Here is a 22,339-nt window from a genome sequence, read left to right as displayed (position 1 = left end):
GAGTTTCTGAGCAAGAGTCAGGCAGAAGAATAAAGGCATATACAGAAGGCAGGAGGCCAGCCAGGGCTGGGTGTGGAGGGAAGTGCAGGCCCTGTAGCCTGCCAGCAGGCAGGTGGGTGGGCTCTGCTGGAGAGAGTGATGGGACCACACGGGGCTTCACCCCAGGGGGTCTGAGACAGAAGTGTGTGTAGACTTGCATTTCAGATGGAGCATTCTGGCTGCTCTGCAAAAGCAGGAGGGTGAGTGAGGAAAGGAGCAGTATGCAGGCTGCGTGGTTGGAAGGCGGGGCCCTCTGTGCTCCTCGTGCCTCACCCCGTCACCTCCTCCCCGTCAGATGGCACTTGCCGTGGTGCCACGTGAGAGGTGTGGTTTTCCCTACCACGCATTCCCCCCACACAGACACCCACACACACAGACACACACACATGCCTTCTCCCAACTCCTAACAGATGTGGTAGAAATGAATTGCTTAGGAAAGAATCGTCAGCTTCCAAGGGGCCACACTGGCTGTCCTGCTGTGGATAATTTTCATGGCTCCCCTATTTCAGGGGCTTTTGTGCCCAGTAACAGAGGAATTTCAGGCATGGCCAAAAAGCTTTTGATGTGGGTGTCTTCCTTCCTGGGGTGGCTCCATTCTAGGGCGACCTTCTTAGTGCAGGGGTCCAGCAGGGTGTAAGGGGCTCTTTGGCTGGGTTTGTATTTGTCAGCTGTAAGCTGGAAGAACTGCTCGCAGGACATCCATTGAGCTCATGAGCCCTGAGTGGTTCCCCAGCTCCCTCTAAAAGTTCCTGTGGCTTCTAATGCCAGCCACAAAGTTCATTCAGTAATTGCAATGAATCGCATTTCATTCATTGCAATTATTCCTGCCACAGTAAGAGGAGTCCTTGAGAGGCTCCTGACTTCACGAATACAATGCAAGTCAGTGGATTTACTCAGATGCCCCAGAATAATCAGGCCCCGTTGCCTGCCCAGGATACAAGAGTCTTGGAACCGAGTTCCTGCTCCCACCTGGGGAGCCTCCCAGGCCTGGGCAGACCCCTCCCCCAAAGTGTGGGCACCACGGTGTGCCTACCTGGCTCTGCACGGGGTCCCGTCCAGGGTCTTGGCAGGGTGCCTGCTCCGCAGGGTCCCGGTGACGACACTATGGGTGGACACCCACAGGGAGGGAGCTGGCTGCGCTCCTGCCAGCTCTCTGATCACATCCCTGGCCCTTTTATAAAGCCCAGGGTGACGTCTCCAGGCGCAGGCCTCCCCTCATCTCCCTCTCCCTCCTCCTGGAGGGAGACTGCTGTCTCCCGCCTCCTGGCTCCCATGACTGAAATCAGCCTCTTCTTCCCCTCCAGAATCCTCCAAGGCTGGCTTTCTGAGTTCTTTCTGTTCTCCCTGCCACCCCAGACCACACAGTAGGAGACCGACTATGCTCCAATCAATGTGGAGAGGGACTATTTGAGGAAGAGTGTGGTGAGGGGTCAGTATGAACCGGTCCCCCTCCAGACAAGAGCCACCAGTATACCCAGTGTGAAGTGAGCATCATGAAAGGGACGAGGGAGAGGAGGAGGCCACAGTGGGACCCAGGAGCTCTGGGTTCCCCACGTGTGCCCAGCTCAGACCAGAAGGGGGCTCCTGGGCTATAATCTGTGATGGGGGCTGCCTTCCCTTTTCCTCCTTTCCTTCCCAGACAGTTACTGAGCACTTACTCCATGCAGGGCTCTGAGGTGAAGACAGCATGGTCAGGTGGGCGAGACAGATCTGCAAGTAGCTGTCGGAAAGCAGGATCCAGTGGTAGCTCTACAAGGTGGATGTACCTGGGCAGTGCTAAGGGGACGCAGAGAAGTGACTTCCAGGCGACGGCATGTCGGAAGGTGCTGCTCCCTCCTTTGTGTCTTTGGCACCCACGATCACAGCGTTTTGTAATTGCTGTGCACACTGTGTTAAAGGTAGGGACAGAGCTCTTCCCTTTGTGCCCTCAGCACCCACTTTATTGCTCAGTACAGACACAGAGGGCCCTCAAAGATATTCACTAAATGTATCCATTGCAATGGACTCTCGTCTTTTTCTTGGGCCTGCAGTAGTACTTTTTATCCTTGGACGAGGGGCTCGCTAGAACAAAGATGATTTCTTCTGTCAGACTGGGGGCTGACTGAGGGCAGAAGCCGTGTCTTTACCCTCAGGCAGGAAACTCCCTCAGCGCAGGCTGTACCTTGTAGGTGCACCGTGCAGACGTCCACCTAATGGCTGAGAAGCGCTTCCTGCAGTTCGCAGGATTTATACCCATCTCTTGTGTAATGCCTCCCGCTACCAGGGGCTTGAAAACACAGTATGTCACTTATGCTCCTTGCTATATGGAATGATGTGTCAGGAGATGGCCTTAACAGGATAGAGACACTGACTTTGAGTCTCAGACACACTCACAGCTTGGGGATTTAATCTTTGCTTTTCCTCCCATAGATACAGAGCGGGATGTGGTACCAGTCCCAGTCCGATATCTATGGGTCCCTGGATCTCTGCTGCCAGTGATCCTGATGGCCTCTGGATTCGACTCGGGAATTTGAGGTCAGTCACCCAGCTCCATCCTTCCTTCTGGACTTGGGTGTGCCAGGTAGATGAGTCAGTGCAGGGTGGGGGCCTGAGAGGGTGGCTCCATTTCCTTTTCAGCCCCCTCAACCAATAATCCAAGTTCAAGGAGCTCATCTCTGCTGTTCAGACCATTGAGTTGATGCCTTGAAGCCTCTGGAACAGCTGTGGGAGCCAAGAATCATTACCGAAGACAAAGCGTGGAGAGCAGACTCAATATCTAAGTTATTACCAAGCTGGCCTTGAGAGGTCGGGGCTATGCGCAGGTGTGGAGGTGGGTGCAGGGATGTGCCCAGCTGGCAGACTGGCTGGAGGGCCTTGCCGGGCTTCTCAGAGAGCCCATATTCTGTCAGGTGCTTCAGAGAAGGGTGGGGGCAAGCACTGGGGACGATGGCCCCATGTCTGCCCCAAGGAGAGGACAGAATCTGCCACTGCTTTTCCTGCTGTCATTAGCTGTCACACATCATCTCCATGTCTGGGACCCAGACTCAGCCAGTTCCGCAGAAATCTCTACCACTTTCTGGCAGGTCACCTAGACTGAGTCTCTGCTTCTGTGGCTCTAATAAGGAGCTATTAATAGCCACTGTCCTCTATGCCTGCCCCTTAGGCACAGCTGCTTACAGGTCCCTCAGCCCCATCTGCTCTCCTCAAATGGAGGTGGGTCAAGGGGGGAAGAGGAGCTGAGGCAGACCAAGCTGGGGAAGGGAGTGCAAGGGGAGGCGGGGAAGGTCCCCTGCACCTGAACAGCAATTTTACCAACTCTGTTTGCTCCCCCTACCCCCAGGCCCCACCACTAAGCCACATACATGATGCACTTACCGCACTCAAATAGGGGATGTTAAAGGCATTGCCCAGGAAGCCAAAGGCAACAGGGAAAAAGCCCCTAGGAACAGAGGGGTGGAGGAAGGGGTCAGTGATGGCCTGGGAGGGGAGCAAGGCTGAGGTCCACAGAAAGGCTCCAGCTTTCGCTCCCAGGAGAGAGGCCCCGGGCACAGGGCCAGGCTGCACTGCTTGGTTCTGCACCCCTGGTGCTTTAGAGGCAGCCAAGCGGAGTGGTTAGGAACGGAAGCCCTTGGGTGAGACTCCTTGGGTTCTAACCTTGGCTGTACCACTTACCAGCACTGCGTAAACTTGGGCAAATTCCTTGATCTTTCTGGATCTCTTTCCAGCTGTTAAACGTGGTTAGTAATAGTATCTATATCCTAGGGCCTTACATGAAAAAATGCTCAGGAAATGTTTGTTTTTGTTATTGTCGCTGTCTTCTCTCCAGAATGGGTGCCACCACCTGCTGCAGGTCCCCTGGGCTGCAGGCGGGGCTAGCTGTTGGGGGCTGTGCTCACTTCCGTTCTCCCTCCTGCCTCCGCCTCCCACTCTTATCAAACACACCCTGCAGGGCCCCCCAGGGACACAAGTGTGACCCCTCAATGGGGCACGAGGCTGCAGTGGGAAGGAGCCCTGTGTGTAGCGGAGAGGTCAGGGATCAGAAATTTGAATCCTGCCTTACTCATATCCTTTTCTGGGTCCCGATTCACTGGGGTTCTCCTGCATCCTTGGGGTCTCTTGTCACTCTGATTTATCCCCCACGATGCTGCTGTAGATGTCTTTGTCCAGGCTGATTTGGGGTTTGAACTACTGAACATGGTCCCACTCACAGCCCTAAGGCCTCAACACCTGGTCTGGGTGACTGCTGTCAGAGCATGTCTTCTCTTCTGAACTGCGAGTCCTTAGGGAGTTTCTCCCTGTTTAGCACCGTGTCCCCAGATCTAGCCCTGCACTGGGCACATAGTATGTGCTTTTTATATATTTAACTCTGAGCAAATGTCTGAGTATTAAATAAATGGATGACAGAACCTGTGTGAGAAAAATGTCTTTCTAGAGGCCACACTGCGGGATGTTTACGGGGTCTCGGCCTTCAGCTAATCGGGGTGGCTGCAAAGCCGCCCTGAGCGGCAGGGCTCCCGTGAGAACAGAAGGGCTCCTGAGCCCGGCTGCTTCCCAGGGTTCCACAGGCCACACTCCTCCCAGCCCTCATTACCCCGCCCCACCCCTGTTCTCTCCATGGCACCACAGAGACACTGGGAGTCTTCCCTGTCACCCCCACCTTCTCTAGGACCCTTTCCTTCTCCTTCAGTGCCCTCCAGTCTTCTGTTAGATCCTGCCCATCCTTCAAGGCCTGTCTCAGGTCCCGCTTCCTGTAGGACCCACTCTGGCCCTGAGAGTGGCTGCACATCTTCAGCGAGTCCCACTGTGCCTTTCATTAGGCCCAGTCTGACATGGGACAGGCCGAAGGATGAAGAGCCAAGAGCCAGGGACAGCTGGATCAAGTTCACATCCTCTGCACTCTACCTGTGAGACCTCAGGCAGGGGCAGGCTCCCTGGGTGTTGGTTCCCTTGTCTGTAGAGGACGACCCACCGTGGGTTGTGGAGATGACAAAGTGAGATGCTGAAGGTGCTGGTGCATGTTCGGGGCCTAACACATGTTAGCTCGCTGCCCTTCCTCCCCACCTGGATTGTTTAATTTGAGCATGGGCCCTGTGTGTCCTCCCTGGTGACAGGCACAGTGCCGGGCACACAGCAGGTGCTCAGTGTGTGCTGGTGGAGAGGCAGACCACTCCAATGTATCCTTCAGCTTGCTGCTGGAGGGGCCTTTCCAGCTGTCTACCTGATGCCCCTCCCATTTCCAATCCTTCCATGGTTCCCATCTCTTGGGGGTAAGTCCAGCTTCTACACACCCTGCTGGTTGCGCTACCCAAACCTGGTGGGCTGACCCTGCTACTCAGAGGCCCCAGTGTCCCACCCAGGGCAAAGGGGTTTGCACTCACTTGAAGAGACTAAAGAATCCGTAGGTTTCTAGAAACATGCCCAGGAGAGGCCAGCGCAGGAGCACAATGACCACACCCCCCAGGAAGAAGCTGGTCCCTTTAAGCTTGTGCTTCTGGAAGAAGAAGGAGAACGTCCTCCTCAGGCCAATGATGAGGGAGAGGCCGGTCAGCAACAGCAGCTGGGGGGAGGGAGAGGAGCATTAGCACAAACAGCCTCCTCCAACCCCAGGGATGGGGCCAGGGCTAGCAGGGCCAGGCCTGGAGTGGCCATCAGGTGTGGGGCAGGGCTTGCTCACTCTTAGGGGGGGACAATATCAGACCAGGTGACCCAGCCACCTGGCAAAATTACAGAGCCTCAGATGAGTTGAGCTGGTTAGGAATGAAACTGCTCAGAGGCAGGGTGCTGGACCAAGAGGACTTAGAAGTTCTCTAGTTTCTCACTCGATTCAACCCAATTTCCTGGTTCCCACCATTTCTTTATATAGGACTTCATTTCTCATCACACTTCCCAAGGAAGATGGGATAGCCAGTTCTCTCCGCTTTAGGAAGGCGAAAACTGGGCCTGCATGGGCCAGGCAGCCATGGAATTACACTCCAGGCCCTCTGTTGGTCTTCTCGTGGTCTTCCACTTGGCTCCTAATGACTGGCTCTTGTCAAATGGGACCCTGGCTTTCTTCCAGTATGTTTCATCCACCTGGAAGTGCTTTATCTAACCCCAAACCCACTTTCCTTTTCTAAATTCCTTGTCATCTTTCTCTAACTGGGTATGCTTTCTCTCCTCCAAGCACCTTGTTTCATATGAAATGTGCTTGTCTTATGGTGACTTTGCTGCACTCCTGCCTTCCTCCCCAGTCCTGTGTGTTGGTGTGACATCCCTATCCCTAGTCGGTGGGATTCCGATGGAGGGACAGTGTGCAGTTCCTCTTGGCTCCCACAGGGCCTCACCCAGAGCTTGGCATGAGGATCCAGGTCCTCAGATTCTCTGTCCAACAGGACCTGCTGTCTACCCCCAGCCACCTCGCCAGCCCAGGCTTGATGGTGCCTGATCCCTGGATGGCTGTAATCAGAAGGAACTTAAGGGCTGTCCCAGGCAATAGAGATCCCAGGCAGGTTAGACATGGTCCACAGGTCAGGGGCACTCACGTTTCCGAAGGCCAGGAGCACGGAGTCAAAGTACAGGAATACTCCAAAGAGGATGAAGAAGATGCCAAAGCCAGTGGTGCCCACACCAATCTCTGCAACAGGCAAGGAGGCTGTGGTGGGAGGGGCTGTAGGGAGAGGGTGGGGACAGGTGCCCTCTGGGGGTGGTCAGTGAGATTCCATTTCCATCAGCTCTGTGCTGCTGGGGAGTGATGGAATGGAAGTGAAGGATGGGCATGAACGTACATTTAGCACCTGAAAACTGCTGGTCAGTTCTACACGTCACAGCATTCTGTCCTCAGAACAACCCTATGAGGTAGCTAGAGCCACCACTTTCCATTTTCAGCTTTCCCTTGGCTTCCAGCACTGCACTGTAGCAGAGCGTGGAAGTAGCAGTAGCAGAGCGGGGCTCTTGGCTGAAGCAACCCTCTGCCTGCACTAATCCTACCTGCTTGCAGTTGGGAGCCACTGATGCCCAATTCACACTCAGGCAGCTGACAGCTCATGGTCATCAGCCCAGAGGGTCACGAAACTACATGGTTGTCCTGCCTGTTTCTCAAGAGGCTAGCCCTCCTCTTCACACTGTCTCCATCCTCCTAACTGTCCTTGTCCCCAACTCTCTGGTGATGACTTCTCACCCTTGTTTGTGGAAACAGAAATCATCAGCCAGATGTGTGCTCATCTTTCCCCCTGGACTCTACGCTACACCCTAACCACACCTGCTCGTGTCTCCTCCCTCCCTCCTGCAGCAGCTGCCCTGGGCACCACCACGCATCCCTGAGCCTCCTAATGTCAGCCACAGCGGCCCTGCAGTTCTGCACAAGATCGGGCCCACACTGACAGTGCCCCGGCCCTAGTGTGCAGTGTGCCATTTCCCTCAGCTTTGTGCCTCAGGGCATTTCTCTAGGCTGTAAGAGTTTGCTCTGAGCCAGTGCGTACAGCAGAAAAGTGTAGGACGTTAAGGTCCCCGTATTGGGTCAAGGGCTACGTTTTTGACACTTTGATACGTATTTTGGATTGCCCCCCTCAGGAAGAGTTGTGACGATAATGGGATATGAATTTCTTTTTTATCTTAAACCCTCTTCACAACGCAGAATTGTTAATTTTACTCATCTTTGCCATCGAGAGTCAACAAATGACAATTCATTATATTGCTTCATTTTAAAAATAGATCTAAATTGAAACTATAAGTTGTGATAAAATATACATAAAACCTACCATCCTGACAATTTTTAAGTGTACAGTTCAGTGGTATTAAGTACATTCACATTGTTTTGTTACCATTACCAGTATCTGTCTCCAAACTCCTTTTCATCTTACAAAACAGAAACTCTGCCCCCACCACACACTATTTCCCCCTCCCTCCCTCCCACAGCCTCTGGCACCACCACTCTGCTTTCTGTTTCTACGACCCTGGCTCCTTTAGGTACTCCACAGAAGTGGAACCAGTCATTTTGTGACTGGCTTATTTCACTTAACATGATGTCCTCAAGGTTCATCCATGTTGTAGCACATGTCGGTCAGAATTGCCTTACTTTTAGGGTTGAATACATTCCATGGTATGTATATAACACATTTTGTTTTTCTACTCACCTGTGGATGGACACTCGAGTTGCTTCTGCCTCTTCACTATTGTGAATATGCTTCTATGAACATGGGTTCATTATGATCCAACAATATCCAAGACTCTGCTTTCAATACTTTTGGATATATACCCCAAAGTGGAATTGTTGGATCACATGGTAGTTCTATTTTTAATTTTCTGATGAACCACCATACCATTTTCTGTAGCAGGTGCATCATTTTACATTCCTACCAGTAGTGCACAAAGGTTTTGCTTTCTTCACATCTTCACCAACACTTGTGATTTTGGTTTCATTTTGTTTTGGTTTTGATAGCATCCATCCTAATGATTGTGAGATGGTATCTCATTGTGGTTTTCTTTTTTTTTTAAGAGTTAAGTCACATTTTTTTAAATAAAGATTTTACTTATTTATCTTTAGAGAGGAAGGGAAGGAGAGAGGGAGAGAGATATCAATGTATGGTTGCCTCTCATGTATCCCCTGCTGGGAACTGCAACCCAGGCATGTGCCCTGACTGGGAATCGAACTGCGGTCCTTTGGTTCACAGGCCCATGCTCAATCCACTGAGCTATACCAGCCAGGGCTAACACTTTGTTTTTTAATGTGGGGGGGGAGGGAGAAGGAGAGGGAGAGAAATATTGATGCAGAGAGAAACACCGACCTGTTACACCCTGACTGGGGACCAAACCCACTACCTAGGCAGGTGCCCCACTAGGAACCCAACCGGTGTCCTTTCATTTTGCAGGATGACGCCCGACCAATTGAGCCACGCCTATCAGGGCTCTTCTTATTGTTTTGATTTGCCTTTTCCTAAAGATTAGTTATGTTGAGCAACCTTTCATGTACTTCTTGCTCATAAGTATGCCTTCTTTGGAGAGTGTCTATTTAGGTCCTTTGCCCAGTTTAAAAACCTGTTTTTTTAAAAAATAGGCTGCTGTTGTAGTTATTGAGTTGTAAGAGTTCTTTATACATTCTGGATATTATCAGATATGTGCTTTGAAAATATTGTCTCCCATTCCATATGCTTTGAAACTCCATTGATTGTGTCCTTTGATGAACAGAGATTCTTAATTTTGATACAGTCCAATTAATATCATTTTTCTTTAGTTGTATCATATCCCAGAAGTCAGTGTCATGAAGCTTTTCTCTTATGTTTTCTTCTAAGAGTTTTAAGTTTTAACTCTCACTTTGAGCTAAAGTGAACTTTGAGTTAATTTTTATATATGGTATAAGATAAGAGTTCAACTTCATTTTTTTTGCCTGTGGATATTCAGTTTTCCCATATTACTTGTTGAAAAGACTACTTTTTCCCACCGAATGGCTCTGGCACCCTTGTTGAAAACCATTTGGCCGTGTATGCCAGGGTTCATTTCTGGGCTCTCTATTATATCCATTGGCCTATATATCTGTCTTTATTCCAGTCTCACACTGTTTTGATTATTGCAGCTTTGCAGTAAGTTTTGAAATCAGAAATTGTGAAATATCCATCTTTGTTCTCCCTTTTTAAGATTACTTTGGCTATTTGACATCCCTTGAGATTCCAAATGAATTCCAGGATAGATTTTTCTATTGCCTCAAAACCCACCATTGGAATTTTGATAAAGATTGAATTGAATTTCTTGAAACGATTGCTTCAGATGATATTGACATCTTAACAATATTAAATCTTTCAATCCATGAACACAGAATGTCTTCCTATTTATTTGTGTCTTTTACAATTCCTTTCAGTAACAATTTGTAGTTTTGAGTGTGCAGGTATACCTCATTTTATTGTGCTGTACAGATATTTCATCTTTTTATAAATTGAAGGCAAGACCCTCTACCAGCAAAAAGATTATGACTTGCTTCATTGTGATGGTTTGGAACCAAACCCTCAATGTCTCTGAGATATGCCTGTACACATCTTTTCTTCCTTGATTAAGTTTATTCCTATGTATCATATACTTTTTGATGCTATTATAAATGGAATTGTGTTGTGACCTTTAAAAAAAAATTACTGATGACCCTGACTGGCGTAGCTCAGTGGATTGAGCACGGGCCTGCAAACCAGGCGATCATGGTTCGATTCCCAGTCAGGGCACATGCCTGGGAGCAGGCCAGTTCCCAGCAGGGGACGCACGAGAGGCAACCATACATTGGTATTTCTCTCCCTCTCTCCTTTCCTTCCCTCTAAAGATAAATAAATAAAATATTTTTAAAAAATTACTGATGAGGTTGTACAACTTTAAGTTTATATGGTACATACAGTTTTGAAACTTGTTTCATTGACTTAATACAGCTAGAATGCCTTATTTTATTTTTATTGTAAATTGCATGGTGCATGGGGGTGTTGCATGAGTGTCTTTAAAGAATAAAGCAAAGAGAGCTTTTCAAAACTGTAGCATGTAAGGTACAGTTTTTTTCAAGATTTTATTTATTTATTTTGAGACAGAGAGTATGGGATGGAGAAAGAGAGGGAGAGAGGGAGAGAAACATCAATATGTGGTTGCCTCTCACACTCCCCCCACTGGGGACCTGGCCTGCAACCCAGGCATGGACCCTGACTGGGACTCAAACTGGCAACCCTTTGGTTCACAGGCTGGTGCTCAATCAACTGAGCCACACCAGCCAAGGTTAATGTATACTTTTATTAAAATGGATTAATTTTTCAGAATTCTGGCCAAGATAGATGCATAGGTAGATACACTTTGCCTTCTCACACAAACAAAAGAAGGACAACAACAAATGTAAAAATAAAAATAACCAGAACTGCTAGAAAATCGAACTGTATGGAAGTCCTACAACAAAGGAGTTAAAGAAGAAACATTCATCCAGACTGGTAGGAGGGGCAGAGATGGGCACCCAGGGTGAAGAGGACTCACAGCAAGGCTGTGGCTGGAGGACCAGGTGGTCCCACATCTGTGTGCAGATACACCAGGAGGAACAATGGGGGAGTGATACAGGCAGCATAACCCAGGGTCCCAGCATGGGAAAAGAAAGTTTCAAAATCTCTGGCTGAGGAAACCTGTGGGGGTTATGGTGGTGGGAGAAACTGCCAGCCTCCCAAGAGAGTTCATCTGAGAGACCCACAGGGCCCTAGAATGTACACCTTTCTGGTGCTGATTCCCACCCACCTGGGAATCAGCACCAGAAAGGCCCAATTTGTTTGTGGGTAGTGGAGGAAGTGACTAAGAGACTTCTGAGAGCTGAGCAAGCATCATTGTTCATTTTCTGACCCCTCCCCCACATACAGCACCACAATGCACCAACGTGGGTTGCCCCACCCTGGTGAATACCTAAGACTCTGCTCCTTACTATGTAATAGACATGCTGAGACAAATATATATATATATATATATATATATATATATATATATATCCCAAATGAAAGAATAAATCAAAGCTCCAAAAATTGAACTAAGTGATAAAGAGATAGCCAACCTACCAGATGCAGACTTCAAAACACTGGTAATCAGGATGCTCACAGAAATGGTTGACTTCCGCCAAGATGGAGGCATAGGTGGAAACACTGTGCCTTCTCCCACAACCAAGTTTGACTACAACAAAGGTTTGGAGAACAAACACAGCCAAAGAACAGAAAATTGAATTATACGGAAGTCCGACAACGAACCTTTCAACTGGGACGGTAAGACAGGCGGAGCCAGCAGCGGAGTGGGGTCGGGCAGGAAGGATCCCCTGACCTGGGCGCACAGGTGGCCTGGACCCAGTCAGAGCGTGGGGCAGACTGACTGAGGTTGTACATTTGCGCACAGTGAGACAGACCACGCGGGCCCCAGAGGGCGAGCCCAGTGGTGGAGGGCTGACGGCAGCGGCACACTCGCGTGCAGTGGGACAAAACGCGTGGGCCCTGGTAACGGTGGCAGCTGCGGCACCTGTGGGGGCCGTGGCGGGAGGTGGCAGACGGGATGCCATTGCTCCTCTCTGACCCCGCCCCCACATACAACGTCACAACCCAGCAACTTAGTTGCCCTGCTCTGGTGAACACCTAGGGCTCGGATCCTGCTACGTAACAGGCACAAACAGCCCAAAAGATGGCACAAGAAGAACTCAAAGTCCCAGAGCCAATAACTCTAAGCGACCAACAGATTGCCAGCCTCTCAGATGCACAGTTTAAGACACTGTTTATCAGGATGCTCACAGAACTGGTTGATTATAGTCACAAATTAGAGGAACATATGAAGGCTAAACTAATTGAAATGAAGGGAGATGCACAGGAAACCAATAGCGATGGAAAGGAAACTTGGAATCAAATCAATGGAATGGACCAGAAGGAAGAACAAAACATCCGACCAGAAAGGAAAGAAGAAATGAGAATTCAAAAAAATGAGGAGAGGCTTAGGAACCTCCAGGACATCTTTAAACGTTCCAACATCCGGATTATAGGGGTACCAGAAGGGGAAAAGGAACAGCCACGAGTGGAAAACATATTTGAACAAATAATAAAGGAGAACTTCCCCAGTCTGGCAAAGGAAATAGACTTCCAGGAAACCCAGGAAGCTCAGAGAGTCCCAAAGAAGTTGGACCCAAGAAGGAACACACCAAGGCACATCATCATTACATTAGCCAAGACTAAAATGAAGGAGAGAATCCCAGAAGCAGCAAGAGATAAGGGGACAGTCACCCACAAAGGAGTTTCCATCAGACTGTCAGCAGATTTCTCAAAAGAGACCTTACAGGCAAGAAGGGGCTGGAAAGAAGTATTCCAAGTCATGAAATCCAAAGACCTACAGCCAAGATTGCTTTAACCAGCAAAGCTTTCATTTAGAATGGAAGGACAGATAAAGTGCTTCTCAGATAAGGTCAAATTCAAGGAGTTCATCATCACCAAGCCCTTATTATATGAAATGCTAAAGGGACTTATATAAGAAAAAGAAGATGAAAAATATGAACAGTGAAAGGACAGCAAACACACAGTTATTAACAACCACACCTAAAACAAAAGCAAACCAAGAGGACAGCTAGATCACGAGTGGAACCATAGAAATGAAGAACATATGGAGGGTTAGCAACAGGGGGGTGGGAGGGGGAGAAGGGGGGAGAAGGCACAGAAAATAGCATAGATGGTAGGTATAAAATAGATAGGGGGGAGGGCGAGAATAGTGGGGGAAATATAGAATCCAAAGAACTTGAGACATGTGGTTATAAACTAAGGGGGGGAGAATGGTGGGGGAGGGAGGGTGCGGGTGGAGGGGATTGAAGGGGGGGAATAGAACAACTGTAATGGTATAATCAATAAAATATATTTTTTTAAAAAAAGAAAAATGTACAGGGAACCAACAGTGAATGGAAGGAAACTGGGACTCAAATCAACGGTTTGTACCAGGAGAAATAAACATCCAACCAGAACAGAATGAAGAAACAAGAATTCAAAAAAACATGAAGAGAGGCTTAGGAACCTGTGGAACAACTGAAAATATTACAACATCCGAATCATAGTGGTCCTAAAAGGAGAAGAGGAAGAGCTAGAAACTGAAAACTTATTTGAAAAACAAAAGTGAAGAACTTCCCAATCTGGCAAAGGAAATAGACTTCCAGGAAGTCCAGGAAGCCCAGAGAGTCCCAAAGAACTTGCATCCAAAGAGGAACACACCAAGGCACAGCATAATTAAATTAGCTAAGATTAAAGATAAGGAGAAAATCTTAAAAGCAATGAGAGAAAAGGAGACAGTCACCCACAAAGGAGTTCCCATAAGACTATCAGCTGATTTGTCAAAAGAAACCTTGCAGGAAAGAAGGGGCTGGAAAGAAGTATTCAAAGGCATAAAGAGCAAAGACCTACATCCAAGATTGCTCTATCCAGCAAAGCTTTCACTTAGAATGGAAGGGCAGATAAAGTGCTTCCCAGATAAGGTCAAGTGAAAGGAGTTCATCATCACCAAGCCCTTATCATATGAAATGTTAAAGGGGCTTATCTGAGAAAAAGAAGTTAATCAAAAGTATGAACAGTAAAATGACAATAAACTCACAACTATCAACAACTGAACCAAAAAACAAAAACAAAAACAAACTAAGCAAACACCAGGAACAGGAACAGAATCACAGAAATGGAGATCACATGGAGGGTTATCAGCAGGGAAGGGGAGGGGGAGGATGGAGGAAAAGATACAGGGAATAAGAAGCATAAATTATAGGTACAAAATAGATAGGGGGAGGTTAAGAATAGTATGGGAAATGGAAAAGCCAAAGAACTTATATGTATGACCCATGGACATCAACTAAGGTGCGGGACTGCTGGTGGGAGGTGGGGTGCAGGGCAGAGGGGAATAAAGGGGAGAATAAAATGGGACAACTTTAATAGCATAAGCCATAAAATATATTTTAAAAAGTTGATGACATTGGTATAACTATACTTGATCCATTCCCTTTTACATATATAAACAAAGTTTCTGAGCATTTATAAAAAATTGATTAATTTTTAAAATTTGAAGTTGGCTCAATTTTTAAAAAGAAAATATATAGTAATTTTTAAAGAGAAAAAATTAACTAACATCTTAAAATTGATTCTCACAATCTCTATGAAATTGGAATTATTGCTATGCTTTTACAGATAGTTGTAAAACATTAACGGTCTGTTAAGAGGCAGAACTGTAAAAACAAAACAAAGACAAAATAATTGAGACTAGACTTGCTGGGTGTGTTTACAAATGAAAGAACTTGAAGCAACACAGTCACATTCTGGGTAGTTAATCTTTCATAATCTGTTACTCTACAGACTGTAAAAGGATTAGGACCAGTTCCAATAGAGAAATATGGCCAAGGGCTTCCTCAAAAGAATTTTTAAAAATACTGAAATGAGATTTATTGTTCACATTACAGACCTCACTCGATTTCTAGGCCAGGCCAGTGCCATCTCCCCGGGTGTCTCCTTCGGCAGAGCTGGATTCTGCGAGGTCCCAGTGCAACACCTTCTCTGTCAATGGGTTTGCCCAGCTGCCCAGAACCCGCCTCCTACTGATAATGGCTGGTTCCTCCTGTTTCTGATAAACTCCGTGATCTGTCTGGGCTTGTTTCCTGCTTCCACCTCCCAGTGATGCCTGTTTGAATCCAAACCAATCTCTTACGGCCCAGGAAACTGGGTAGAATACAACCCCCTTGGGTCATTGCAAAGGGTTTGGGTTCTTTCCCTCCATATTGCGTGACTTTTTCTATCCTCAGAGACACTAAGTTGAGGATCTGGAAGTATGTCTGCTTTGTCATGATGATTTTATAGGCTGGGATATTGTGGAGGAGGACCACAACCGTATTCTTTCATCTGAACGACAGCGGTATTTTACAAATACCTATGCCTGTTACAAAACTATCTGGTCTTAGCTTACCTCTACCGCAGAAATACATCATCAGTTCCAGTTCTGACGACCCATCCATTCCCTCTGTCTCCCTTAGGTAGGTGTTTTTTGTGTGTGTGGAAACAAAATATGAACATTTTATTGGGTTTTCATTTTGTTTTGTTGAAATACCCATATGTTCATCCTGTAAACACTTAAGAACAGCCTCTTGCTCATTTTGTAGAAACAGTATAAGTTTTTCAAATTCACAGTTTATGTCTTTTCTCCTATAGTGTACTTTTTTCTGTAACAGGGATTTGCTGGTTTACACAGTTACTGCTTTCCCAACCTGCCCCACACTTGCCTTCAAGGGCTGGTGCAATTCCACAGATTGCCTGTGATGTGCGCAGCCTGCTTTTGTGGGCTACACTTAGCGCCTCCAGTGTTCAGTGGAGAAACTGCAGCACGGACACAAACCCTCTGGTGGGGCGGGGTGGGGGGGCGCGGGGGGGATGTCAGAAGCGGTTTCTCATACAAACCTCAGACCTTCCTCTTGGTCTCTTGCAACTGTCCCAGGGTAGCTTAGCTATTTCAGTTCAGTTACTAGTCTGGGGTTGCTGCTGAAGTTCTTCTTGGGGCACAAGCATGGCAGAGGTTGGGGGGAGGGAGTGGGTATGCATGTCACCAGGAGTGACTGAAGTGTCTGCAGCCCCATGGATCTGGGCAGACAGGGCAGTGCGTCCCTGCTGGAAAAAAGGAAAAGAGGAGGCTCTGGTAACTTCAGGGAGTCCTGGCTCTCCAGGGCACCACCTAGTTAGAAGCAGGGGTCTCCCCAGACCTCAGAGACAGACTGGCTTTAGGTCTCCCTGTCATGGCAGGCTGATGGCTGCCCTATTTAGCAACAACCTCAACCTGTAGCTCCAGAGCAGCTGGGAAGAAGAGTCCATGGCCTGTAACTGTTGCAGATGAGCTGGGCTGCCCCAACCCCTACTCTGTCACTTGCATTAACTGAAGCCAGGTTCGAGGTCTTTCTTGCTCCAGAAAGGAAAGCTGTATCTCTCGGAGCAGATGGGTGGGCCCCCTGAACCAAGGCTGTGCAGGGACTCTTGGGACACCATTCATCTCTCTCTCACACACATACACAGACCTCTCTCTCTCTCTGTCTCTCTCTCAACAATCAACAAATGTACAGAAAAGTTGCAAATATAGTACAAAATTTTTTCTTGAACTATTTGAGAGTAGTTGCCACAGGTTATCACATTATCCCTGAATAATTTTTTGTGGTTTACCTTTATTCTCCTATGTAGCCAGAATACAACCATCAAAGTCAGGAAGTTAACACTGACACATCACTACCACCCAAACTGAGACCGTATTTAAGCTTCATCAGTTGTTCCAGTAATATCATTTTTAACAAAAGGATCTCTAGTTCAGAACCACATGTGGCATTTGGTTTCTATGTCTCTTTAGTCTCATGTTTGGAATGGTACCTCAGTCTTTCCTTAACGTGGCTCTGACACTTGCAAAGATTTGGGCCATCTGTCCCTCTATTTGGACTTGTCCGATGTTTGCTCATGACTAGACTCTGGTTACGCAGAAATATTTACAAGGTGGGAAGCTGTGTTCTCCTCATTGCATTTGTTAGGTGATGCATGACTCAGTTTGGCCCATTACTGATCATGTTTCTTTAACCACTTGATTAAGGTGATGTCTGTCAGGTTCCTCCGCTATGAAGTTCCTTTCTACCCCCTGCCCTGACCCTGCCAGGACACCCTCCTTGCTCTACCTTGGCACGAAGCCTACCCCACTGTGAAGCCCCTCCACCTAGCTGGGGTTCTGATACCTGCCCTGGCACCTCACCCCCTTTCTACCTAATTGCTTTAGTGCTGAATTGTTTGGGAAAAGGAAGGAGAAAAATGGGGAGAGAAAGAACCTCCTTCACTTTTCAACACTAACAAGCACATGGTGCCAGGCATGGTCTAGGCACTTGAAGTCTTCTTAACTCACTGAATGTTCGTAACTGCCTGTGAGCGAGGAATGCTGACAGGATTCCTCATTTCACAGGCAGAACTGAAACGCAGCGATCAAGTCTGTTGCCCAGGGCACCAGCCCGCCGCTGGCAGACCAGGCTTTGGTCCCAGTAGTCCACCTCTCAAACAAGTGCCTTTAATCAGGCCAGTCCAGTCCACTTCCTCCCCCATACTCCTCCACGGAGCTCGCTCTTGCTTTGGCCATCTGTGATGTCTGTGACCTCAAATCCAATGGACAGGTGTCAGTCCTCATCGCTTAGTAGTTGGCCACGCCCTTCTTGAAACAGCCTTTCTCTTGGGTTCCACGACAGCATGTTGCTGTGGCCTTCCTGCTGCCTGACCACTCGGCCCCAGTCTCTTGCCCTTTCCCACTTCTCTCTCTTTCTCTTGGGATTCGAATTGCTCAGGGCTTTGGCCCAAGTTCACATCTCATTCTGTTTTCCCACGTATGCCCATGTCTTTACGGATCACTTACGTGCAAAGAATGTTGATATTTATCTTTAATATATTATATTTATTTAGCCCAAATAAATAAATAAGAATGAGTTTGAGCTTCCAAGCTCATATCCAACTGTCTACTTAGCGTATTTGCTTGTTTTTTTCTCAAGACATCTTGAACTCAACAGGTGCAAACTCAGCTATTGATTTTCCTTAAACTTGTACCTCCCTCGGTTTTCCTCATACGAATGAAAATGTCACCACCACCCACCCAGCAGCTTGTAGCGGAAGCCTGAGAGCCATCACTGAATCTCCTTGCTACTCACTCAGTCAGCTAAGTTTTACTGCTTCTCCTTCCCAAATATACCTTGAAATCTGTCTGTGTCACTCCACTCTTACCATTTAATTCCAGGCCACCCTCATGTCTGTTCTGGACCATCCAACCTTCTCCTGCCAGCCTGTGCTTCACTCTTGCCACCCTCTTATCCCTTCTCCACACAGCAGTTACCAGTCGCGGAGAATATAGCATCCAATCATATGCGTGCACAGCGCAGAACCCTTCACAGCTCCCCACTGGGCTAAGATGAAACATCCATTTCCTCTGCTCACAAGCCCTGCACGACGGGGCCTAGGCCTGCTTGTCCAGCTTCATCTCCTGCCTCTGTCCCCTTACCTGCCACACTCTAACCACATCACTGTTTCGGTGATGAGCCTCCTGCTTTAGGACCTTGCCTGGGACTATGCAATTTCCTCCCATTTGTCATCTGCCCAATGCACACCCATCCTTCAGGTCTCAATGCAAATGTCAGTCCCCAGGGAAACCCATTCCATAATTCATTCCCTGACCTAAACCTGGTTCCCTCCTTTCTTTCCTTCATGGAATTCGGCACATTCTTCATCAGATTTAGCACATTTTGGTTTAATAAAATGTTGGCTTGCCACTGGGCTCAGACCTCAGCCCTGTTTTCTCTGTGTTTTTACAAATATTAACATCAGTTATTCTCAACTGGGGAGGGGTGATTTTGTTTCTTGGGACACTTGGGAATGCCTGGAGACATTTTTTATTGTCACAACTAGGAATGGGAGTGTGCTACTGGCATCTAGTGTATAGAGGCCAGGGATGCTGCTAAAACCCTATAATGCACAGGACAGACCCCACAATGAAGAATTACCCTGTCCCAGCACTGGCTGGTGTGGCTTAGTGGATTGAATGCCAGCCTGCCAACCAAAGGGAAACTGGTCTGACTCCCAGTCAGGGCGCCTAGGTTGCAGACCAGGTCCCCAGTAGGGAGCTCGGGAGAGGCCACCACACATTGATGTTTCTCTCCCTCTCTCTCTCTCTCTCTTGCTCTGTCTAAAAATAAATGAATACAATCTTTAAAATCCTTTTTTTTAAATTACCCTGCCTCCAAATGTCAGTAGTGGGGAGGCCGGGAAATTGTGCCCCAAATGATCTCAAAGAGCGTCATGGTTTTAAATACCATCTATATGTGGACAACTCCCAAATTCTTCTCTCCACCCCAGACTCATTCACCTGACTACCTGCTTGACATCTCACCTGGATGCCTAAGAACAGCACACCAAACTCAACCCTTCAAATCTCTCTGGTTAAAAATATTGGAGGCGTTCCTGTCTTTCTCCCCCACTCCACATCCATCAGTGAACCCTTCTAACAATGCGCTCCGAACAGATCCAGCCGGGTCACTCCCTGCTGGTGCACTGCTACCACCTTGGTCCCCTCTCCCCTCCCCCACTGCAGCCCTGCTCTCCCGGTTGCTGACCCAGCCCCTACTGTCTATTCTCAACCCAATACGCAGAGTGATCTTTTAAAAAATAGAATAGATTTATTGATTCCAGAGAGAGAGAGAAACATTGATGTGAACGCAAAACATCAGTTGGTTGCCTCCTGCATACACCCCAACCAGGGACTGAACCTGCAACCCGGGTATGTGTCCTGACCAGGAAACAGACCCACAACCTTTTGGTGAATGGGACGACACTCCAGCTGACTGAGCCACACCAGCTGGGCCACAGTGATCTTTTAAAAAGACAAATAGATAACATCAATCCTTTGCACAAAACCCTCCAAAGGCTTCCCATCTTATGGAGACAAAAGTGAAACTTTTACAGTCTGGCTTCTCAGTGGCCTCCCTAACTAGACCCCCTACTGCTCTCTCCTTGACTCACTTTGCTCCAGCAACACCAGCCTCCTTGTTGAATACACTAAGTATGCCAATGCCTCGAGGCCTTTGCACGGGCTGTCCCCTCTTCCTAGAACATTTCCCCTCCAGACAGCTGCATGGCTCTACTTCCTCACTTCCTGTGGGTCTCTGTACAAAGGGCCCCTTCTCAGTGAAGCCTTTCCTGACCACTGTGTACAAAACAGTAACCCTTCCTTCCTCTCCCTAGCCTACTTACCTGTTTTATTTCTGTCCAGAGGATGTATCACCACCTGTCATACTACATACTGACTTTGTTATCTGGTAATCTCCTGTTTCCCCACCATAAACTGTAAGCAGGGGATATGTCCGTTTATTCACTCTATGCCCAGCAGAGTGTTCCGGACAAGAGGAGACAGAGTTGTTCAGTGACAGGCAGGCTACTTCCTTGCCCTCTCCCAAAGGAAGGAGAAGATTGTTTAGAAGTGAAGATGTGGTGATTTGGAGAGTGGAGTGGAGTTTATTTCCTGACAAGAAGGGACCAGGGCCACAGGGGACCCTGAGAGTTGGTGGGGGAAAAGATGTCTGAATGGGCAGCAGCCTCCTGGGTCCACGTTTGCAGCATCCCAGGTCTAAGAACCCCAAGTGGGAAAGGCACCAGCTTAGTGGTGGACCTGCCAGTTCCCCCAGGTGCCAGCCTTTGGCTACCTGAGGACCCTGAGCAACCCCCACCCATTGGAAGGTAGAGGAGCCACACCCGGCCACGGCCCTGCTGCAGGGAACATGCCAACATGACAACTCCATGGCTCCAGAGGTCACCTCACAGGTTTCCTACAAAAGGAAACCCAGCTGGGAGGGGCATCATCTCGGCCCCCACCTAGCCCAGACACCCCATTCCAGCCCAGCCCCTCTGCAGCAGGGCCCCTCACACTCACTCTGCCACTCGGTAACGGAGATCATGCCGCAGGCTGCCAGGGGGGCCTTCTGGAGTCGAAGCTGGCCAGGGGTGAGGAGCGCAGAGAACCTCGCTCGTTCGCGTTAAAACCGAAGCTGAACCTTGGTAAGTTGTGAAGGGAGCCAAGGTAAATCATTAACTCTCCCTCGACTACACTCACAGACAAAGCGCTGCTGAAGGTCCCAGGCTTCCTTCTTCTGGTTCTTCCCAGAGGGCGATGCCACTCCACGGCTGGCCACCTGGAGCATCTTATATCCCTTCCTGACTCTTCTATTGCATCCCCACCCCCACGCCCTTGGGTTGGGGTCAGTTGCTTCCTACTCCTCCACAAAACTTGGACTGTATGTAAAAGAACTGAGACCTAGGGGTCCCCATGCTCTTCATTGGGTTTGGTGGAGCACGTAGGAAGAGCTGGAAGCTGTGATTCTCTTTGGAAAAGTAGGAAATTCATATTGTAACTAGTTTGCATGTTTTGTGCTAGTACCCATGCTATACCCTAGGGGGCGACAAGCAGCTGAGTAAAACTTGCCGTGGCTAGTCTCAGAGGAGCGCCAGACTGAGTTAAATCTAGGACAAAAGCACCCCAGAGGTGTTAGGTAACGAGGGCTCCGACCTTCTTCCGCGCCGCCCCCCCCCCGCCCCCCGCTTTGGGCTGTGGGGTTGAGTTATAGGAGTTAAAAGATGAATTTGGACTTGGGATGGGGCTGGACTCTTGAGCAATCCTGGTGCTGGTCTTCCTACCAGTCGTGTAGATGTGAGTGCACCCTCTTCTCCCTCTGTGGGCCTGGAGAAAAGAGGAGTGGACGGCTCCTAACACCCCTTCTCCCATGGTAGAGCAGTGCCTCTCATACCTGTTAGACCCCTTTACAATGTGCCCTCTGTCCTGAAATGAAGTTCATAGATGATATGACCAATCCACACACATCATTTTTATTTTATTTTACATGTCTTCAAGTTTATTTTTAAATATATTTTATTGATTATACCATTACAGTTGTTCTATTCCCCCCTTCATTCCCCTCCACCCTGCACACCCCCTCCTGCACCACTCCCCCCCTTTAGTTTATGACCATGTGTCTCAAGTTCTTTAGATTCTATATTCCCCCACTGTTCTTGCCCCCCCCTATTTTCTACCTATTGTCTATGCTATTTTCTGTACCTTCTCCCCCTTCTCCCCCTTCTCCCCCTTCTCCCCCTTCTCCTCCTCCCACTCCCCTGTTGCTTACCCTCCATGTGTTCTTCATTTCTATGGTTCCACTCCTGATCTAGCTATCCTCTTGGTTTGCTTTTGTTTTAGGTGTGGTTGTTAATAATTGTGAGTTTGCTGTCCTTTCACTGTTCATATTTTTCATCTTCTGTTTCTTATATAAGTC

At 48.2% G+C, this 22,339-nt stretch overlaps 1 protein-coding gene across 2 annotated transcripts; it reads right to left on the bottom strand.

Moving 5' to 3' along the window:
* Window positions 1–2,403: 2,403 nt before the first annotated feature.
* GOLT1A (golgi transport 1A) lies at window positions 2,404–21,057 on the bottom strand. 2 transcript variants are annotated; one of them, XM_037067158.1, is made up of 5 exons: window positions 20,947–21,057; window positions 6,540–6,631; window positions 5,397–5,575; window positions 3,394–3,457; window positions 2,404–2,739 (listed from the first exon to the last, which is right to left on the bottom strand). In XM_037067158.1, the coding sequence occupies exons 1-5, from the start codon at window positions 20,969–20,971 to the stop codon at window positions 2,701–2,703; spliced, it is 399 nt and encodes a 132-aa protein (XP_036923053.1). In that variant the 5' UTR covers window positions 20,972–21,057; the 3' UTR covers window positions 2,404–2,700. The 2 variants fall into 2 exon arrangements, with proteins under 2 accessions (XP_036923053.1, XP_036923054.1); XM_037067159.1 differs by having other exon boundaries at window positions 5,397–5,509.
* Between the last annotated feature and the right edge of the window lie 1,282 nt (window positions 21,058–22,339).

The sequence above is a fragment of the Sturnira hondurensis genome, unplaced genomic scaffold (genome assembly GCF_014824575.4).
Source record: "Sturnira hondurensis isolate 20B ecotype Veracruz unplaced genomic scaffold, ASM1482457v3 Scaffold0017082, whole genome shotgun sequence".
In the NCBI taxonomy this organism is placed as follows: Eukaryota; Metazoa; Chordata; class Mammalia; order Chiroptera; family Phyllostomidae; genus Sturnira; species Sturnira hondurensis.
This window is presented reverse-complemented; position numbering and strand designations above follow the sequence as displayed.

Bases quoted from the DNA above. Each gene is read 5' to 3' on its own strand.
- GOLT1A (XM_037067158.1), bottom strand. From the start codon at position 20,971: ATGATCTCCGTTACCGAGTGGCAGA. The intron at 5,576-6,539 runs GTGAGTGCCCCT...CCCTCCCCCCAG, and splicing joins TGCTCCTGGCCTTCGGAAAC to CTGCTGTTGCTGACCGGCCT. The intron at 3,458-5,396 runs GTGAGTGCAAAC...CTCTGTTCCTAG, and splicing joins GGATTCTTTAGTCTCTTCAA to GGGCTTTTTCCCTGTTGCCT.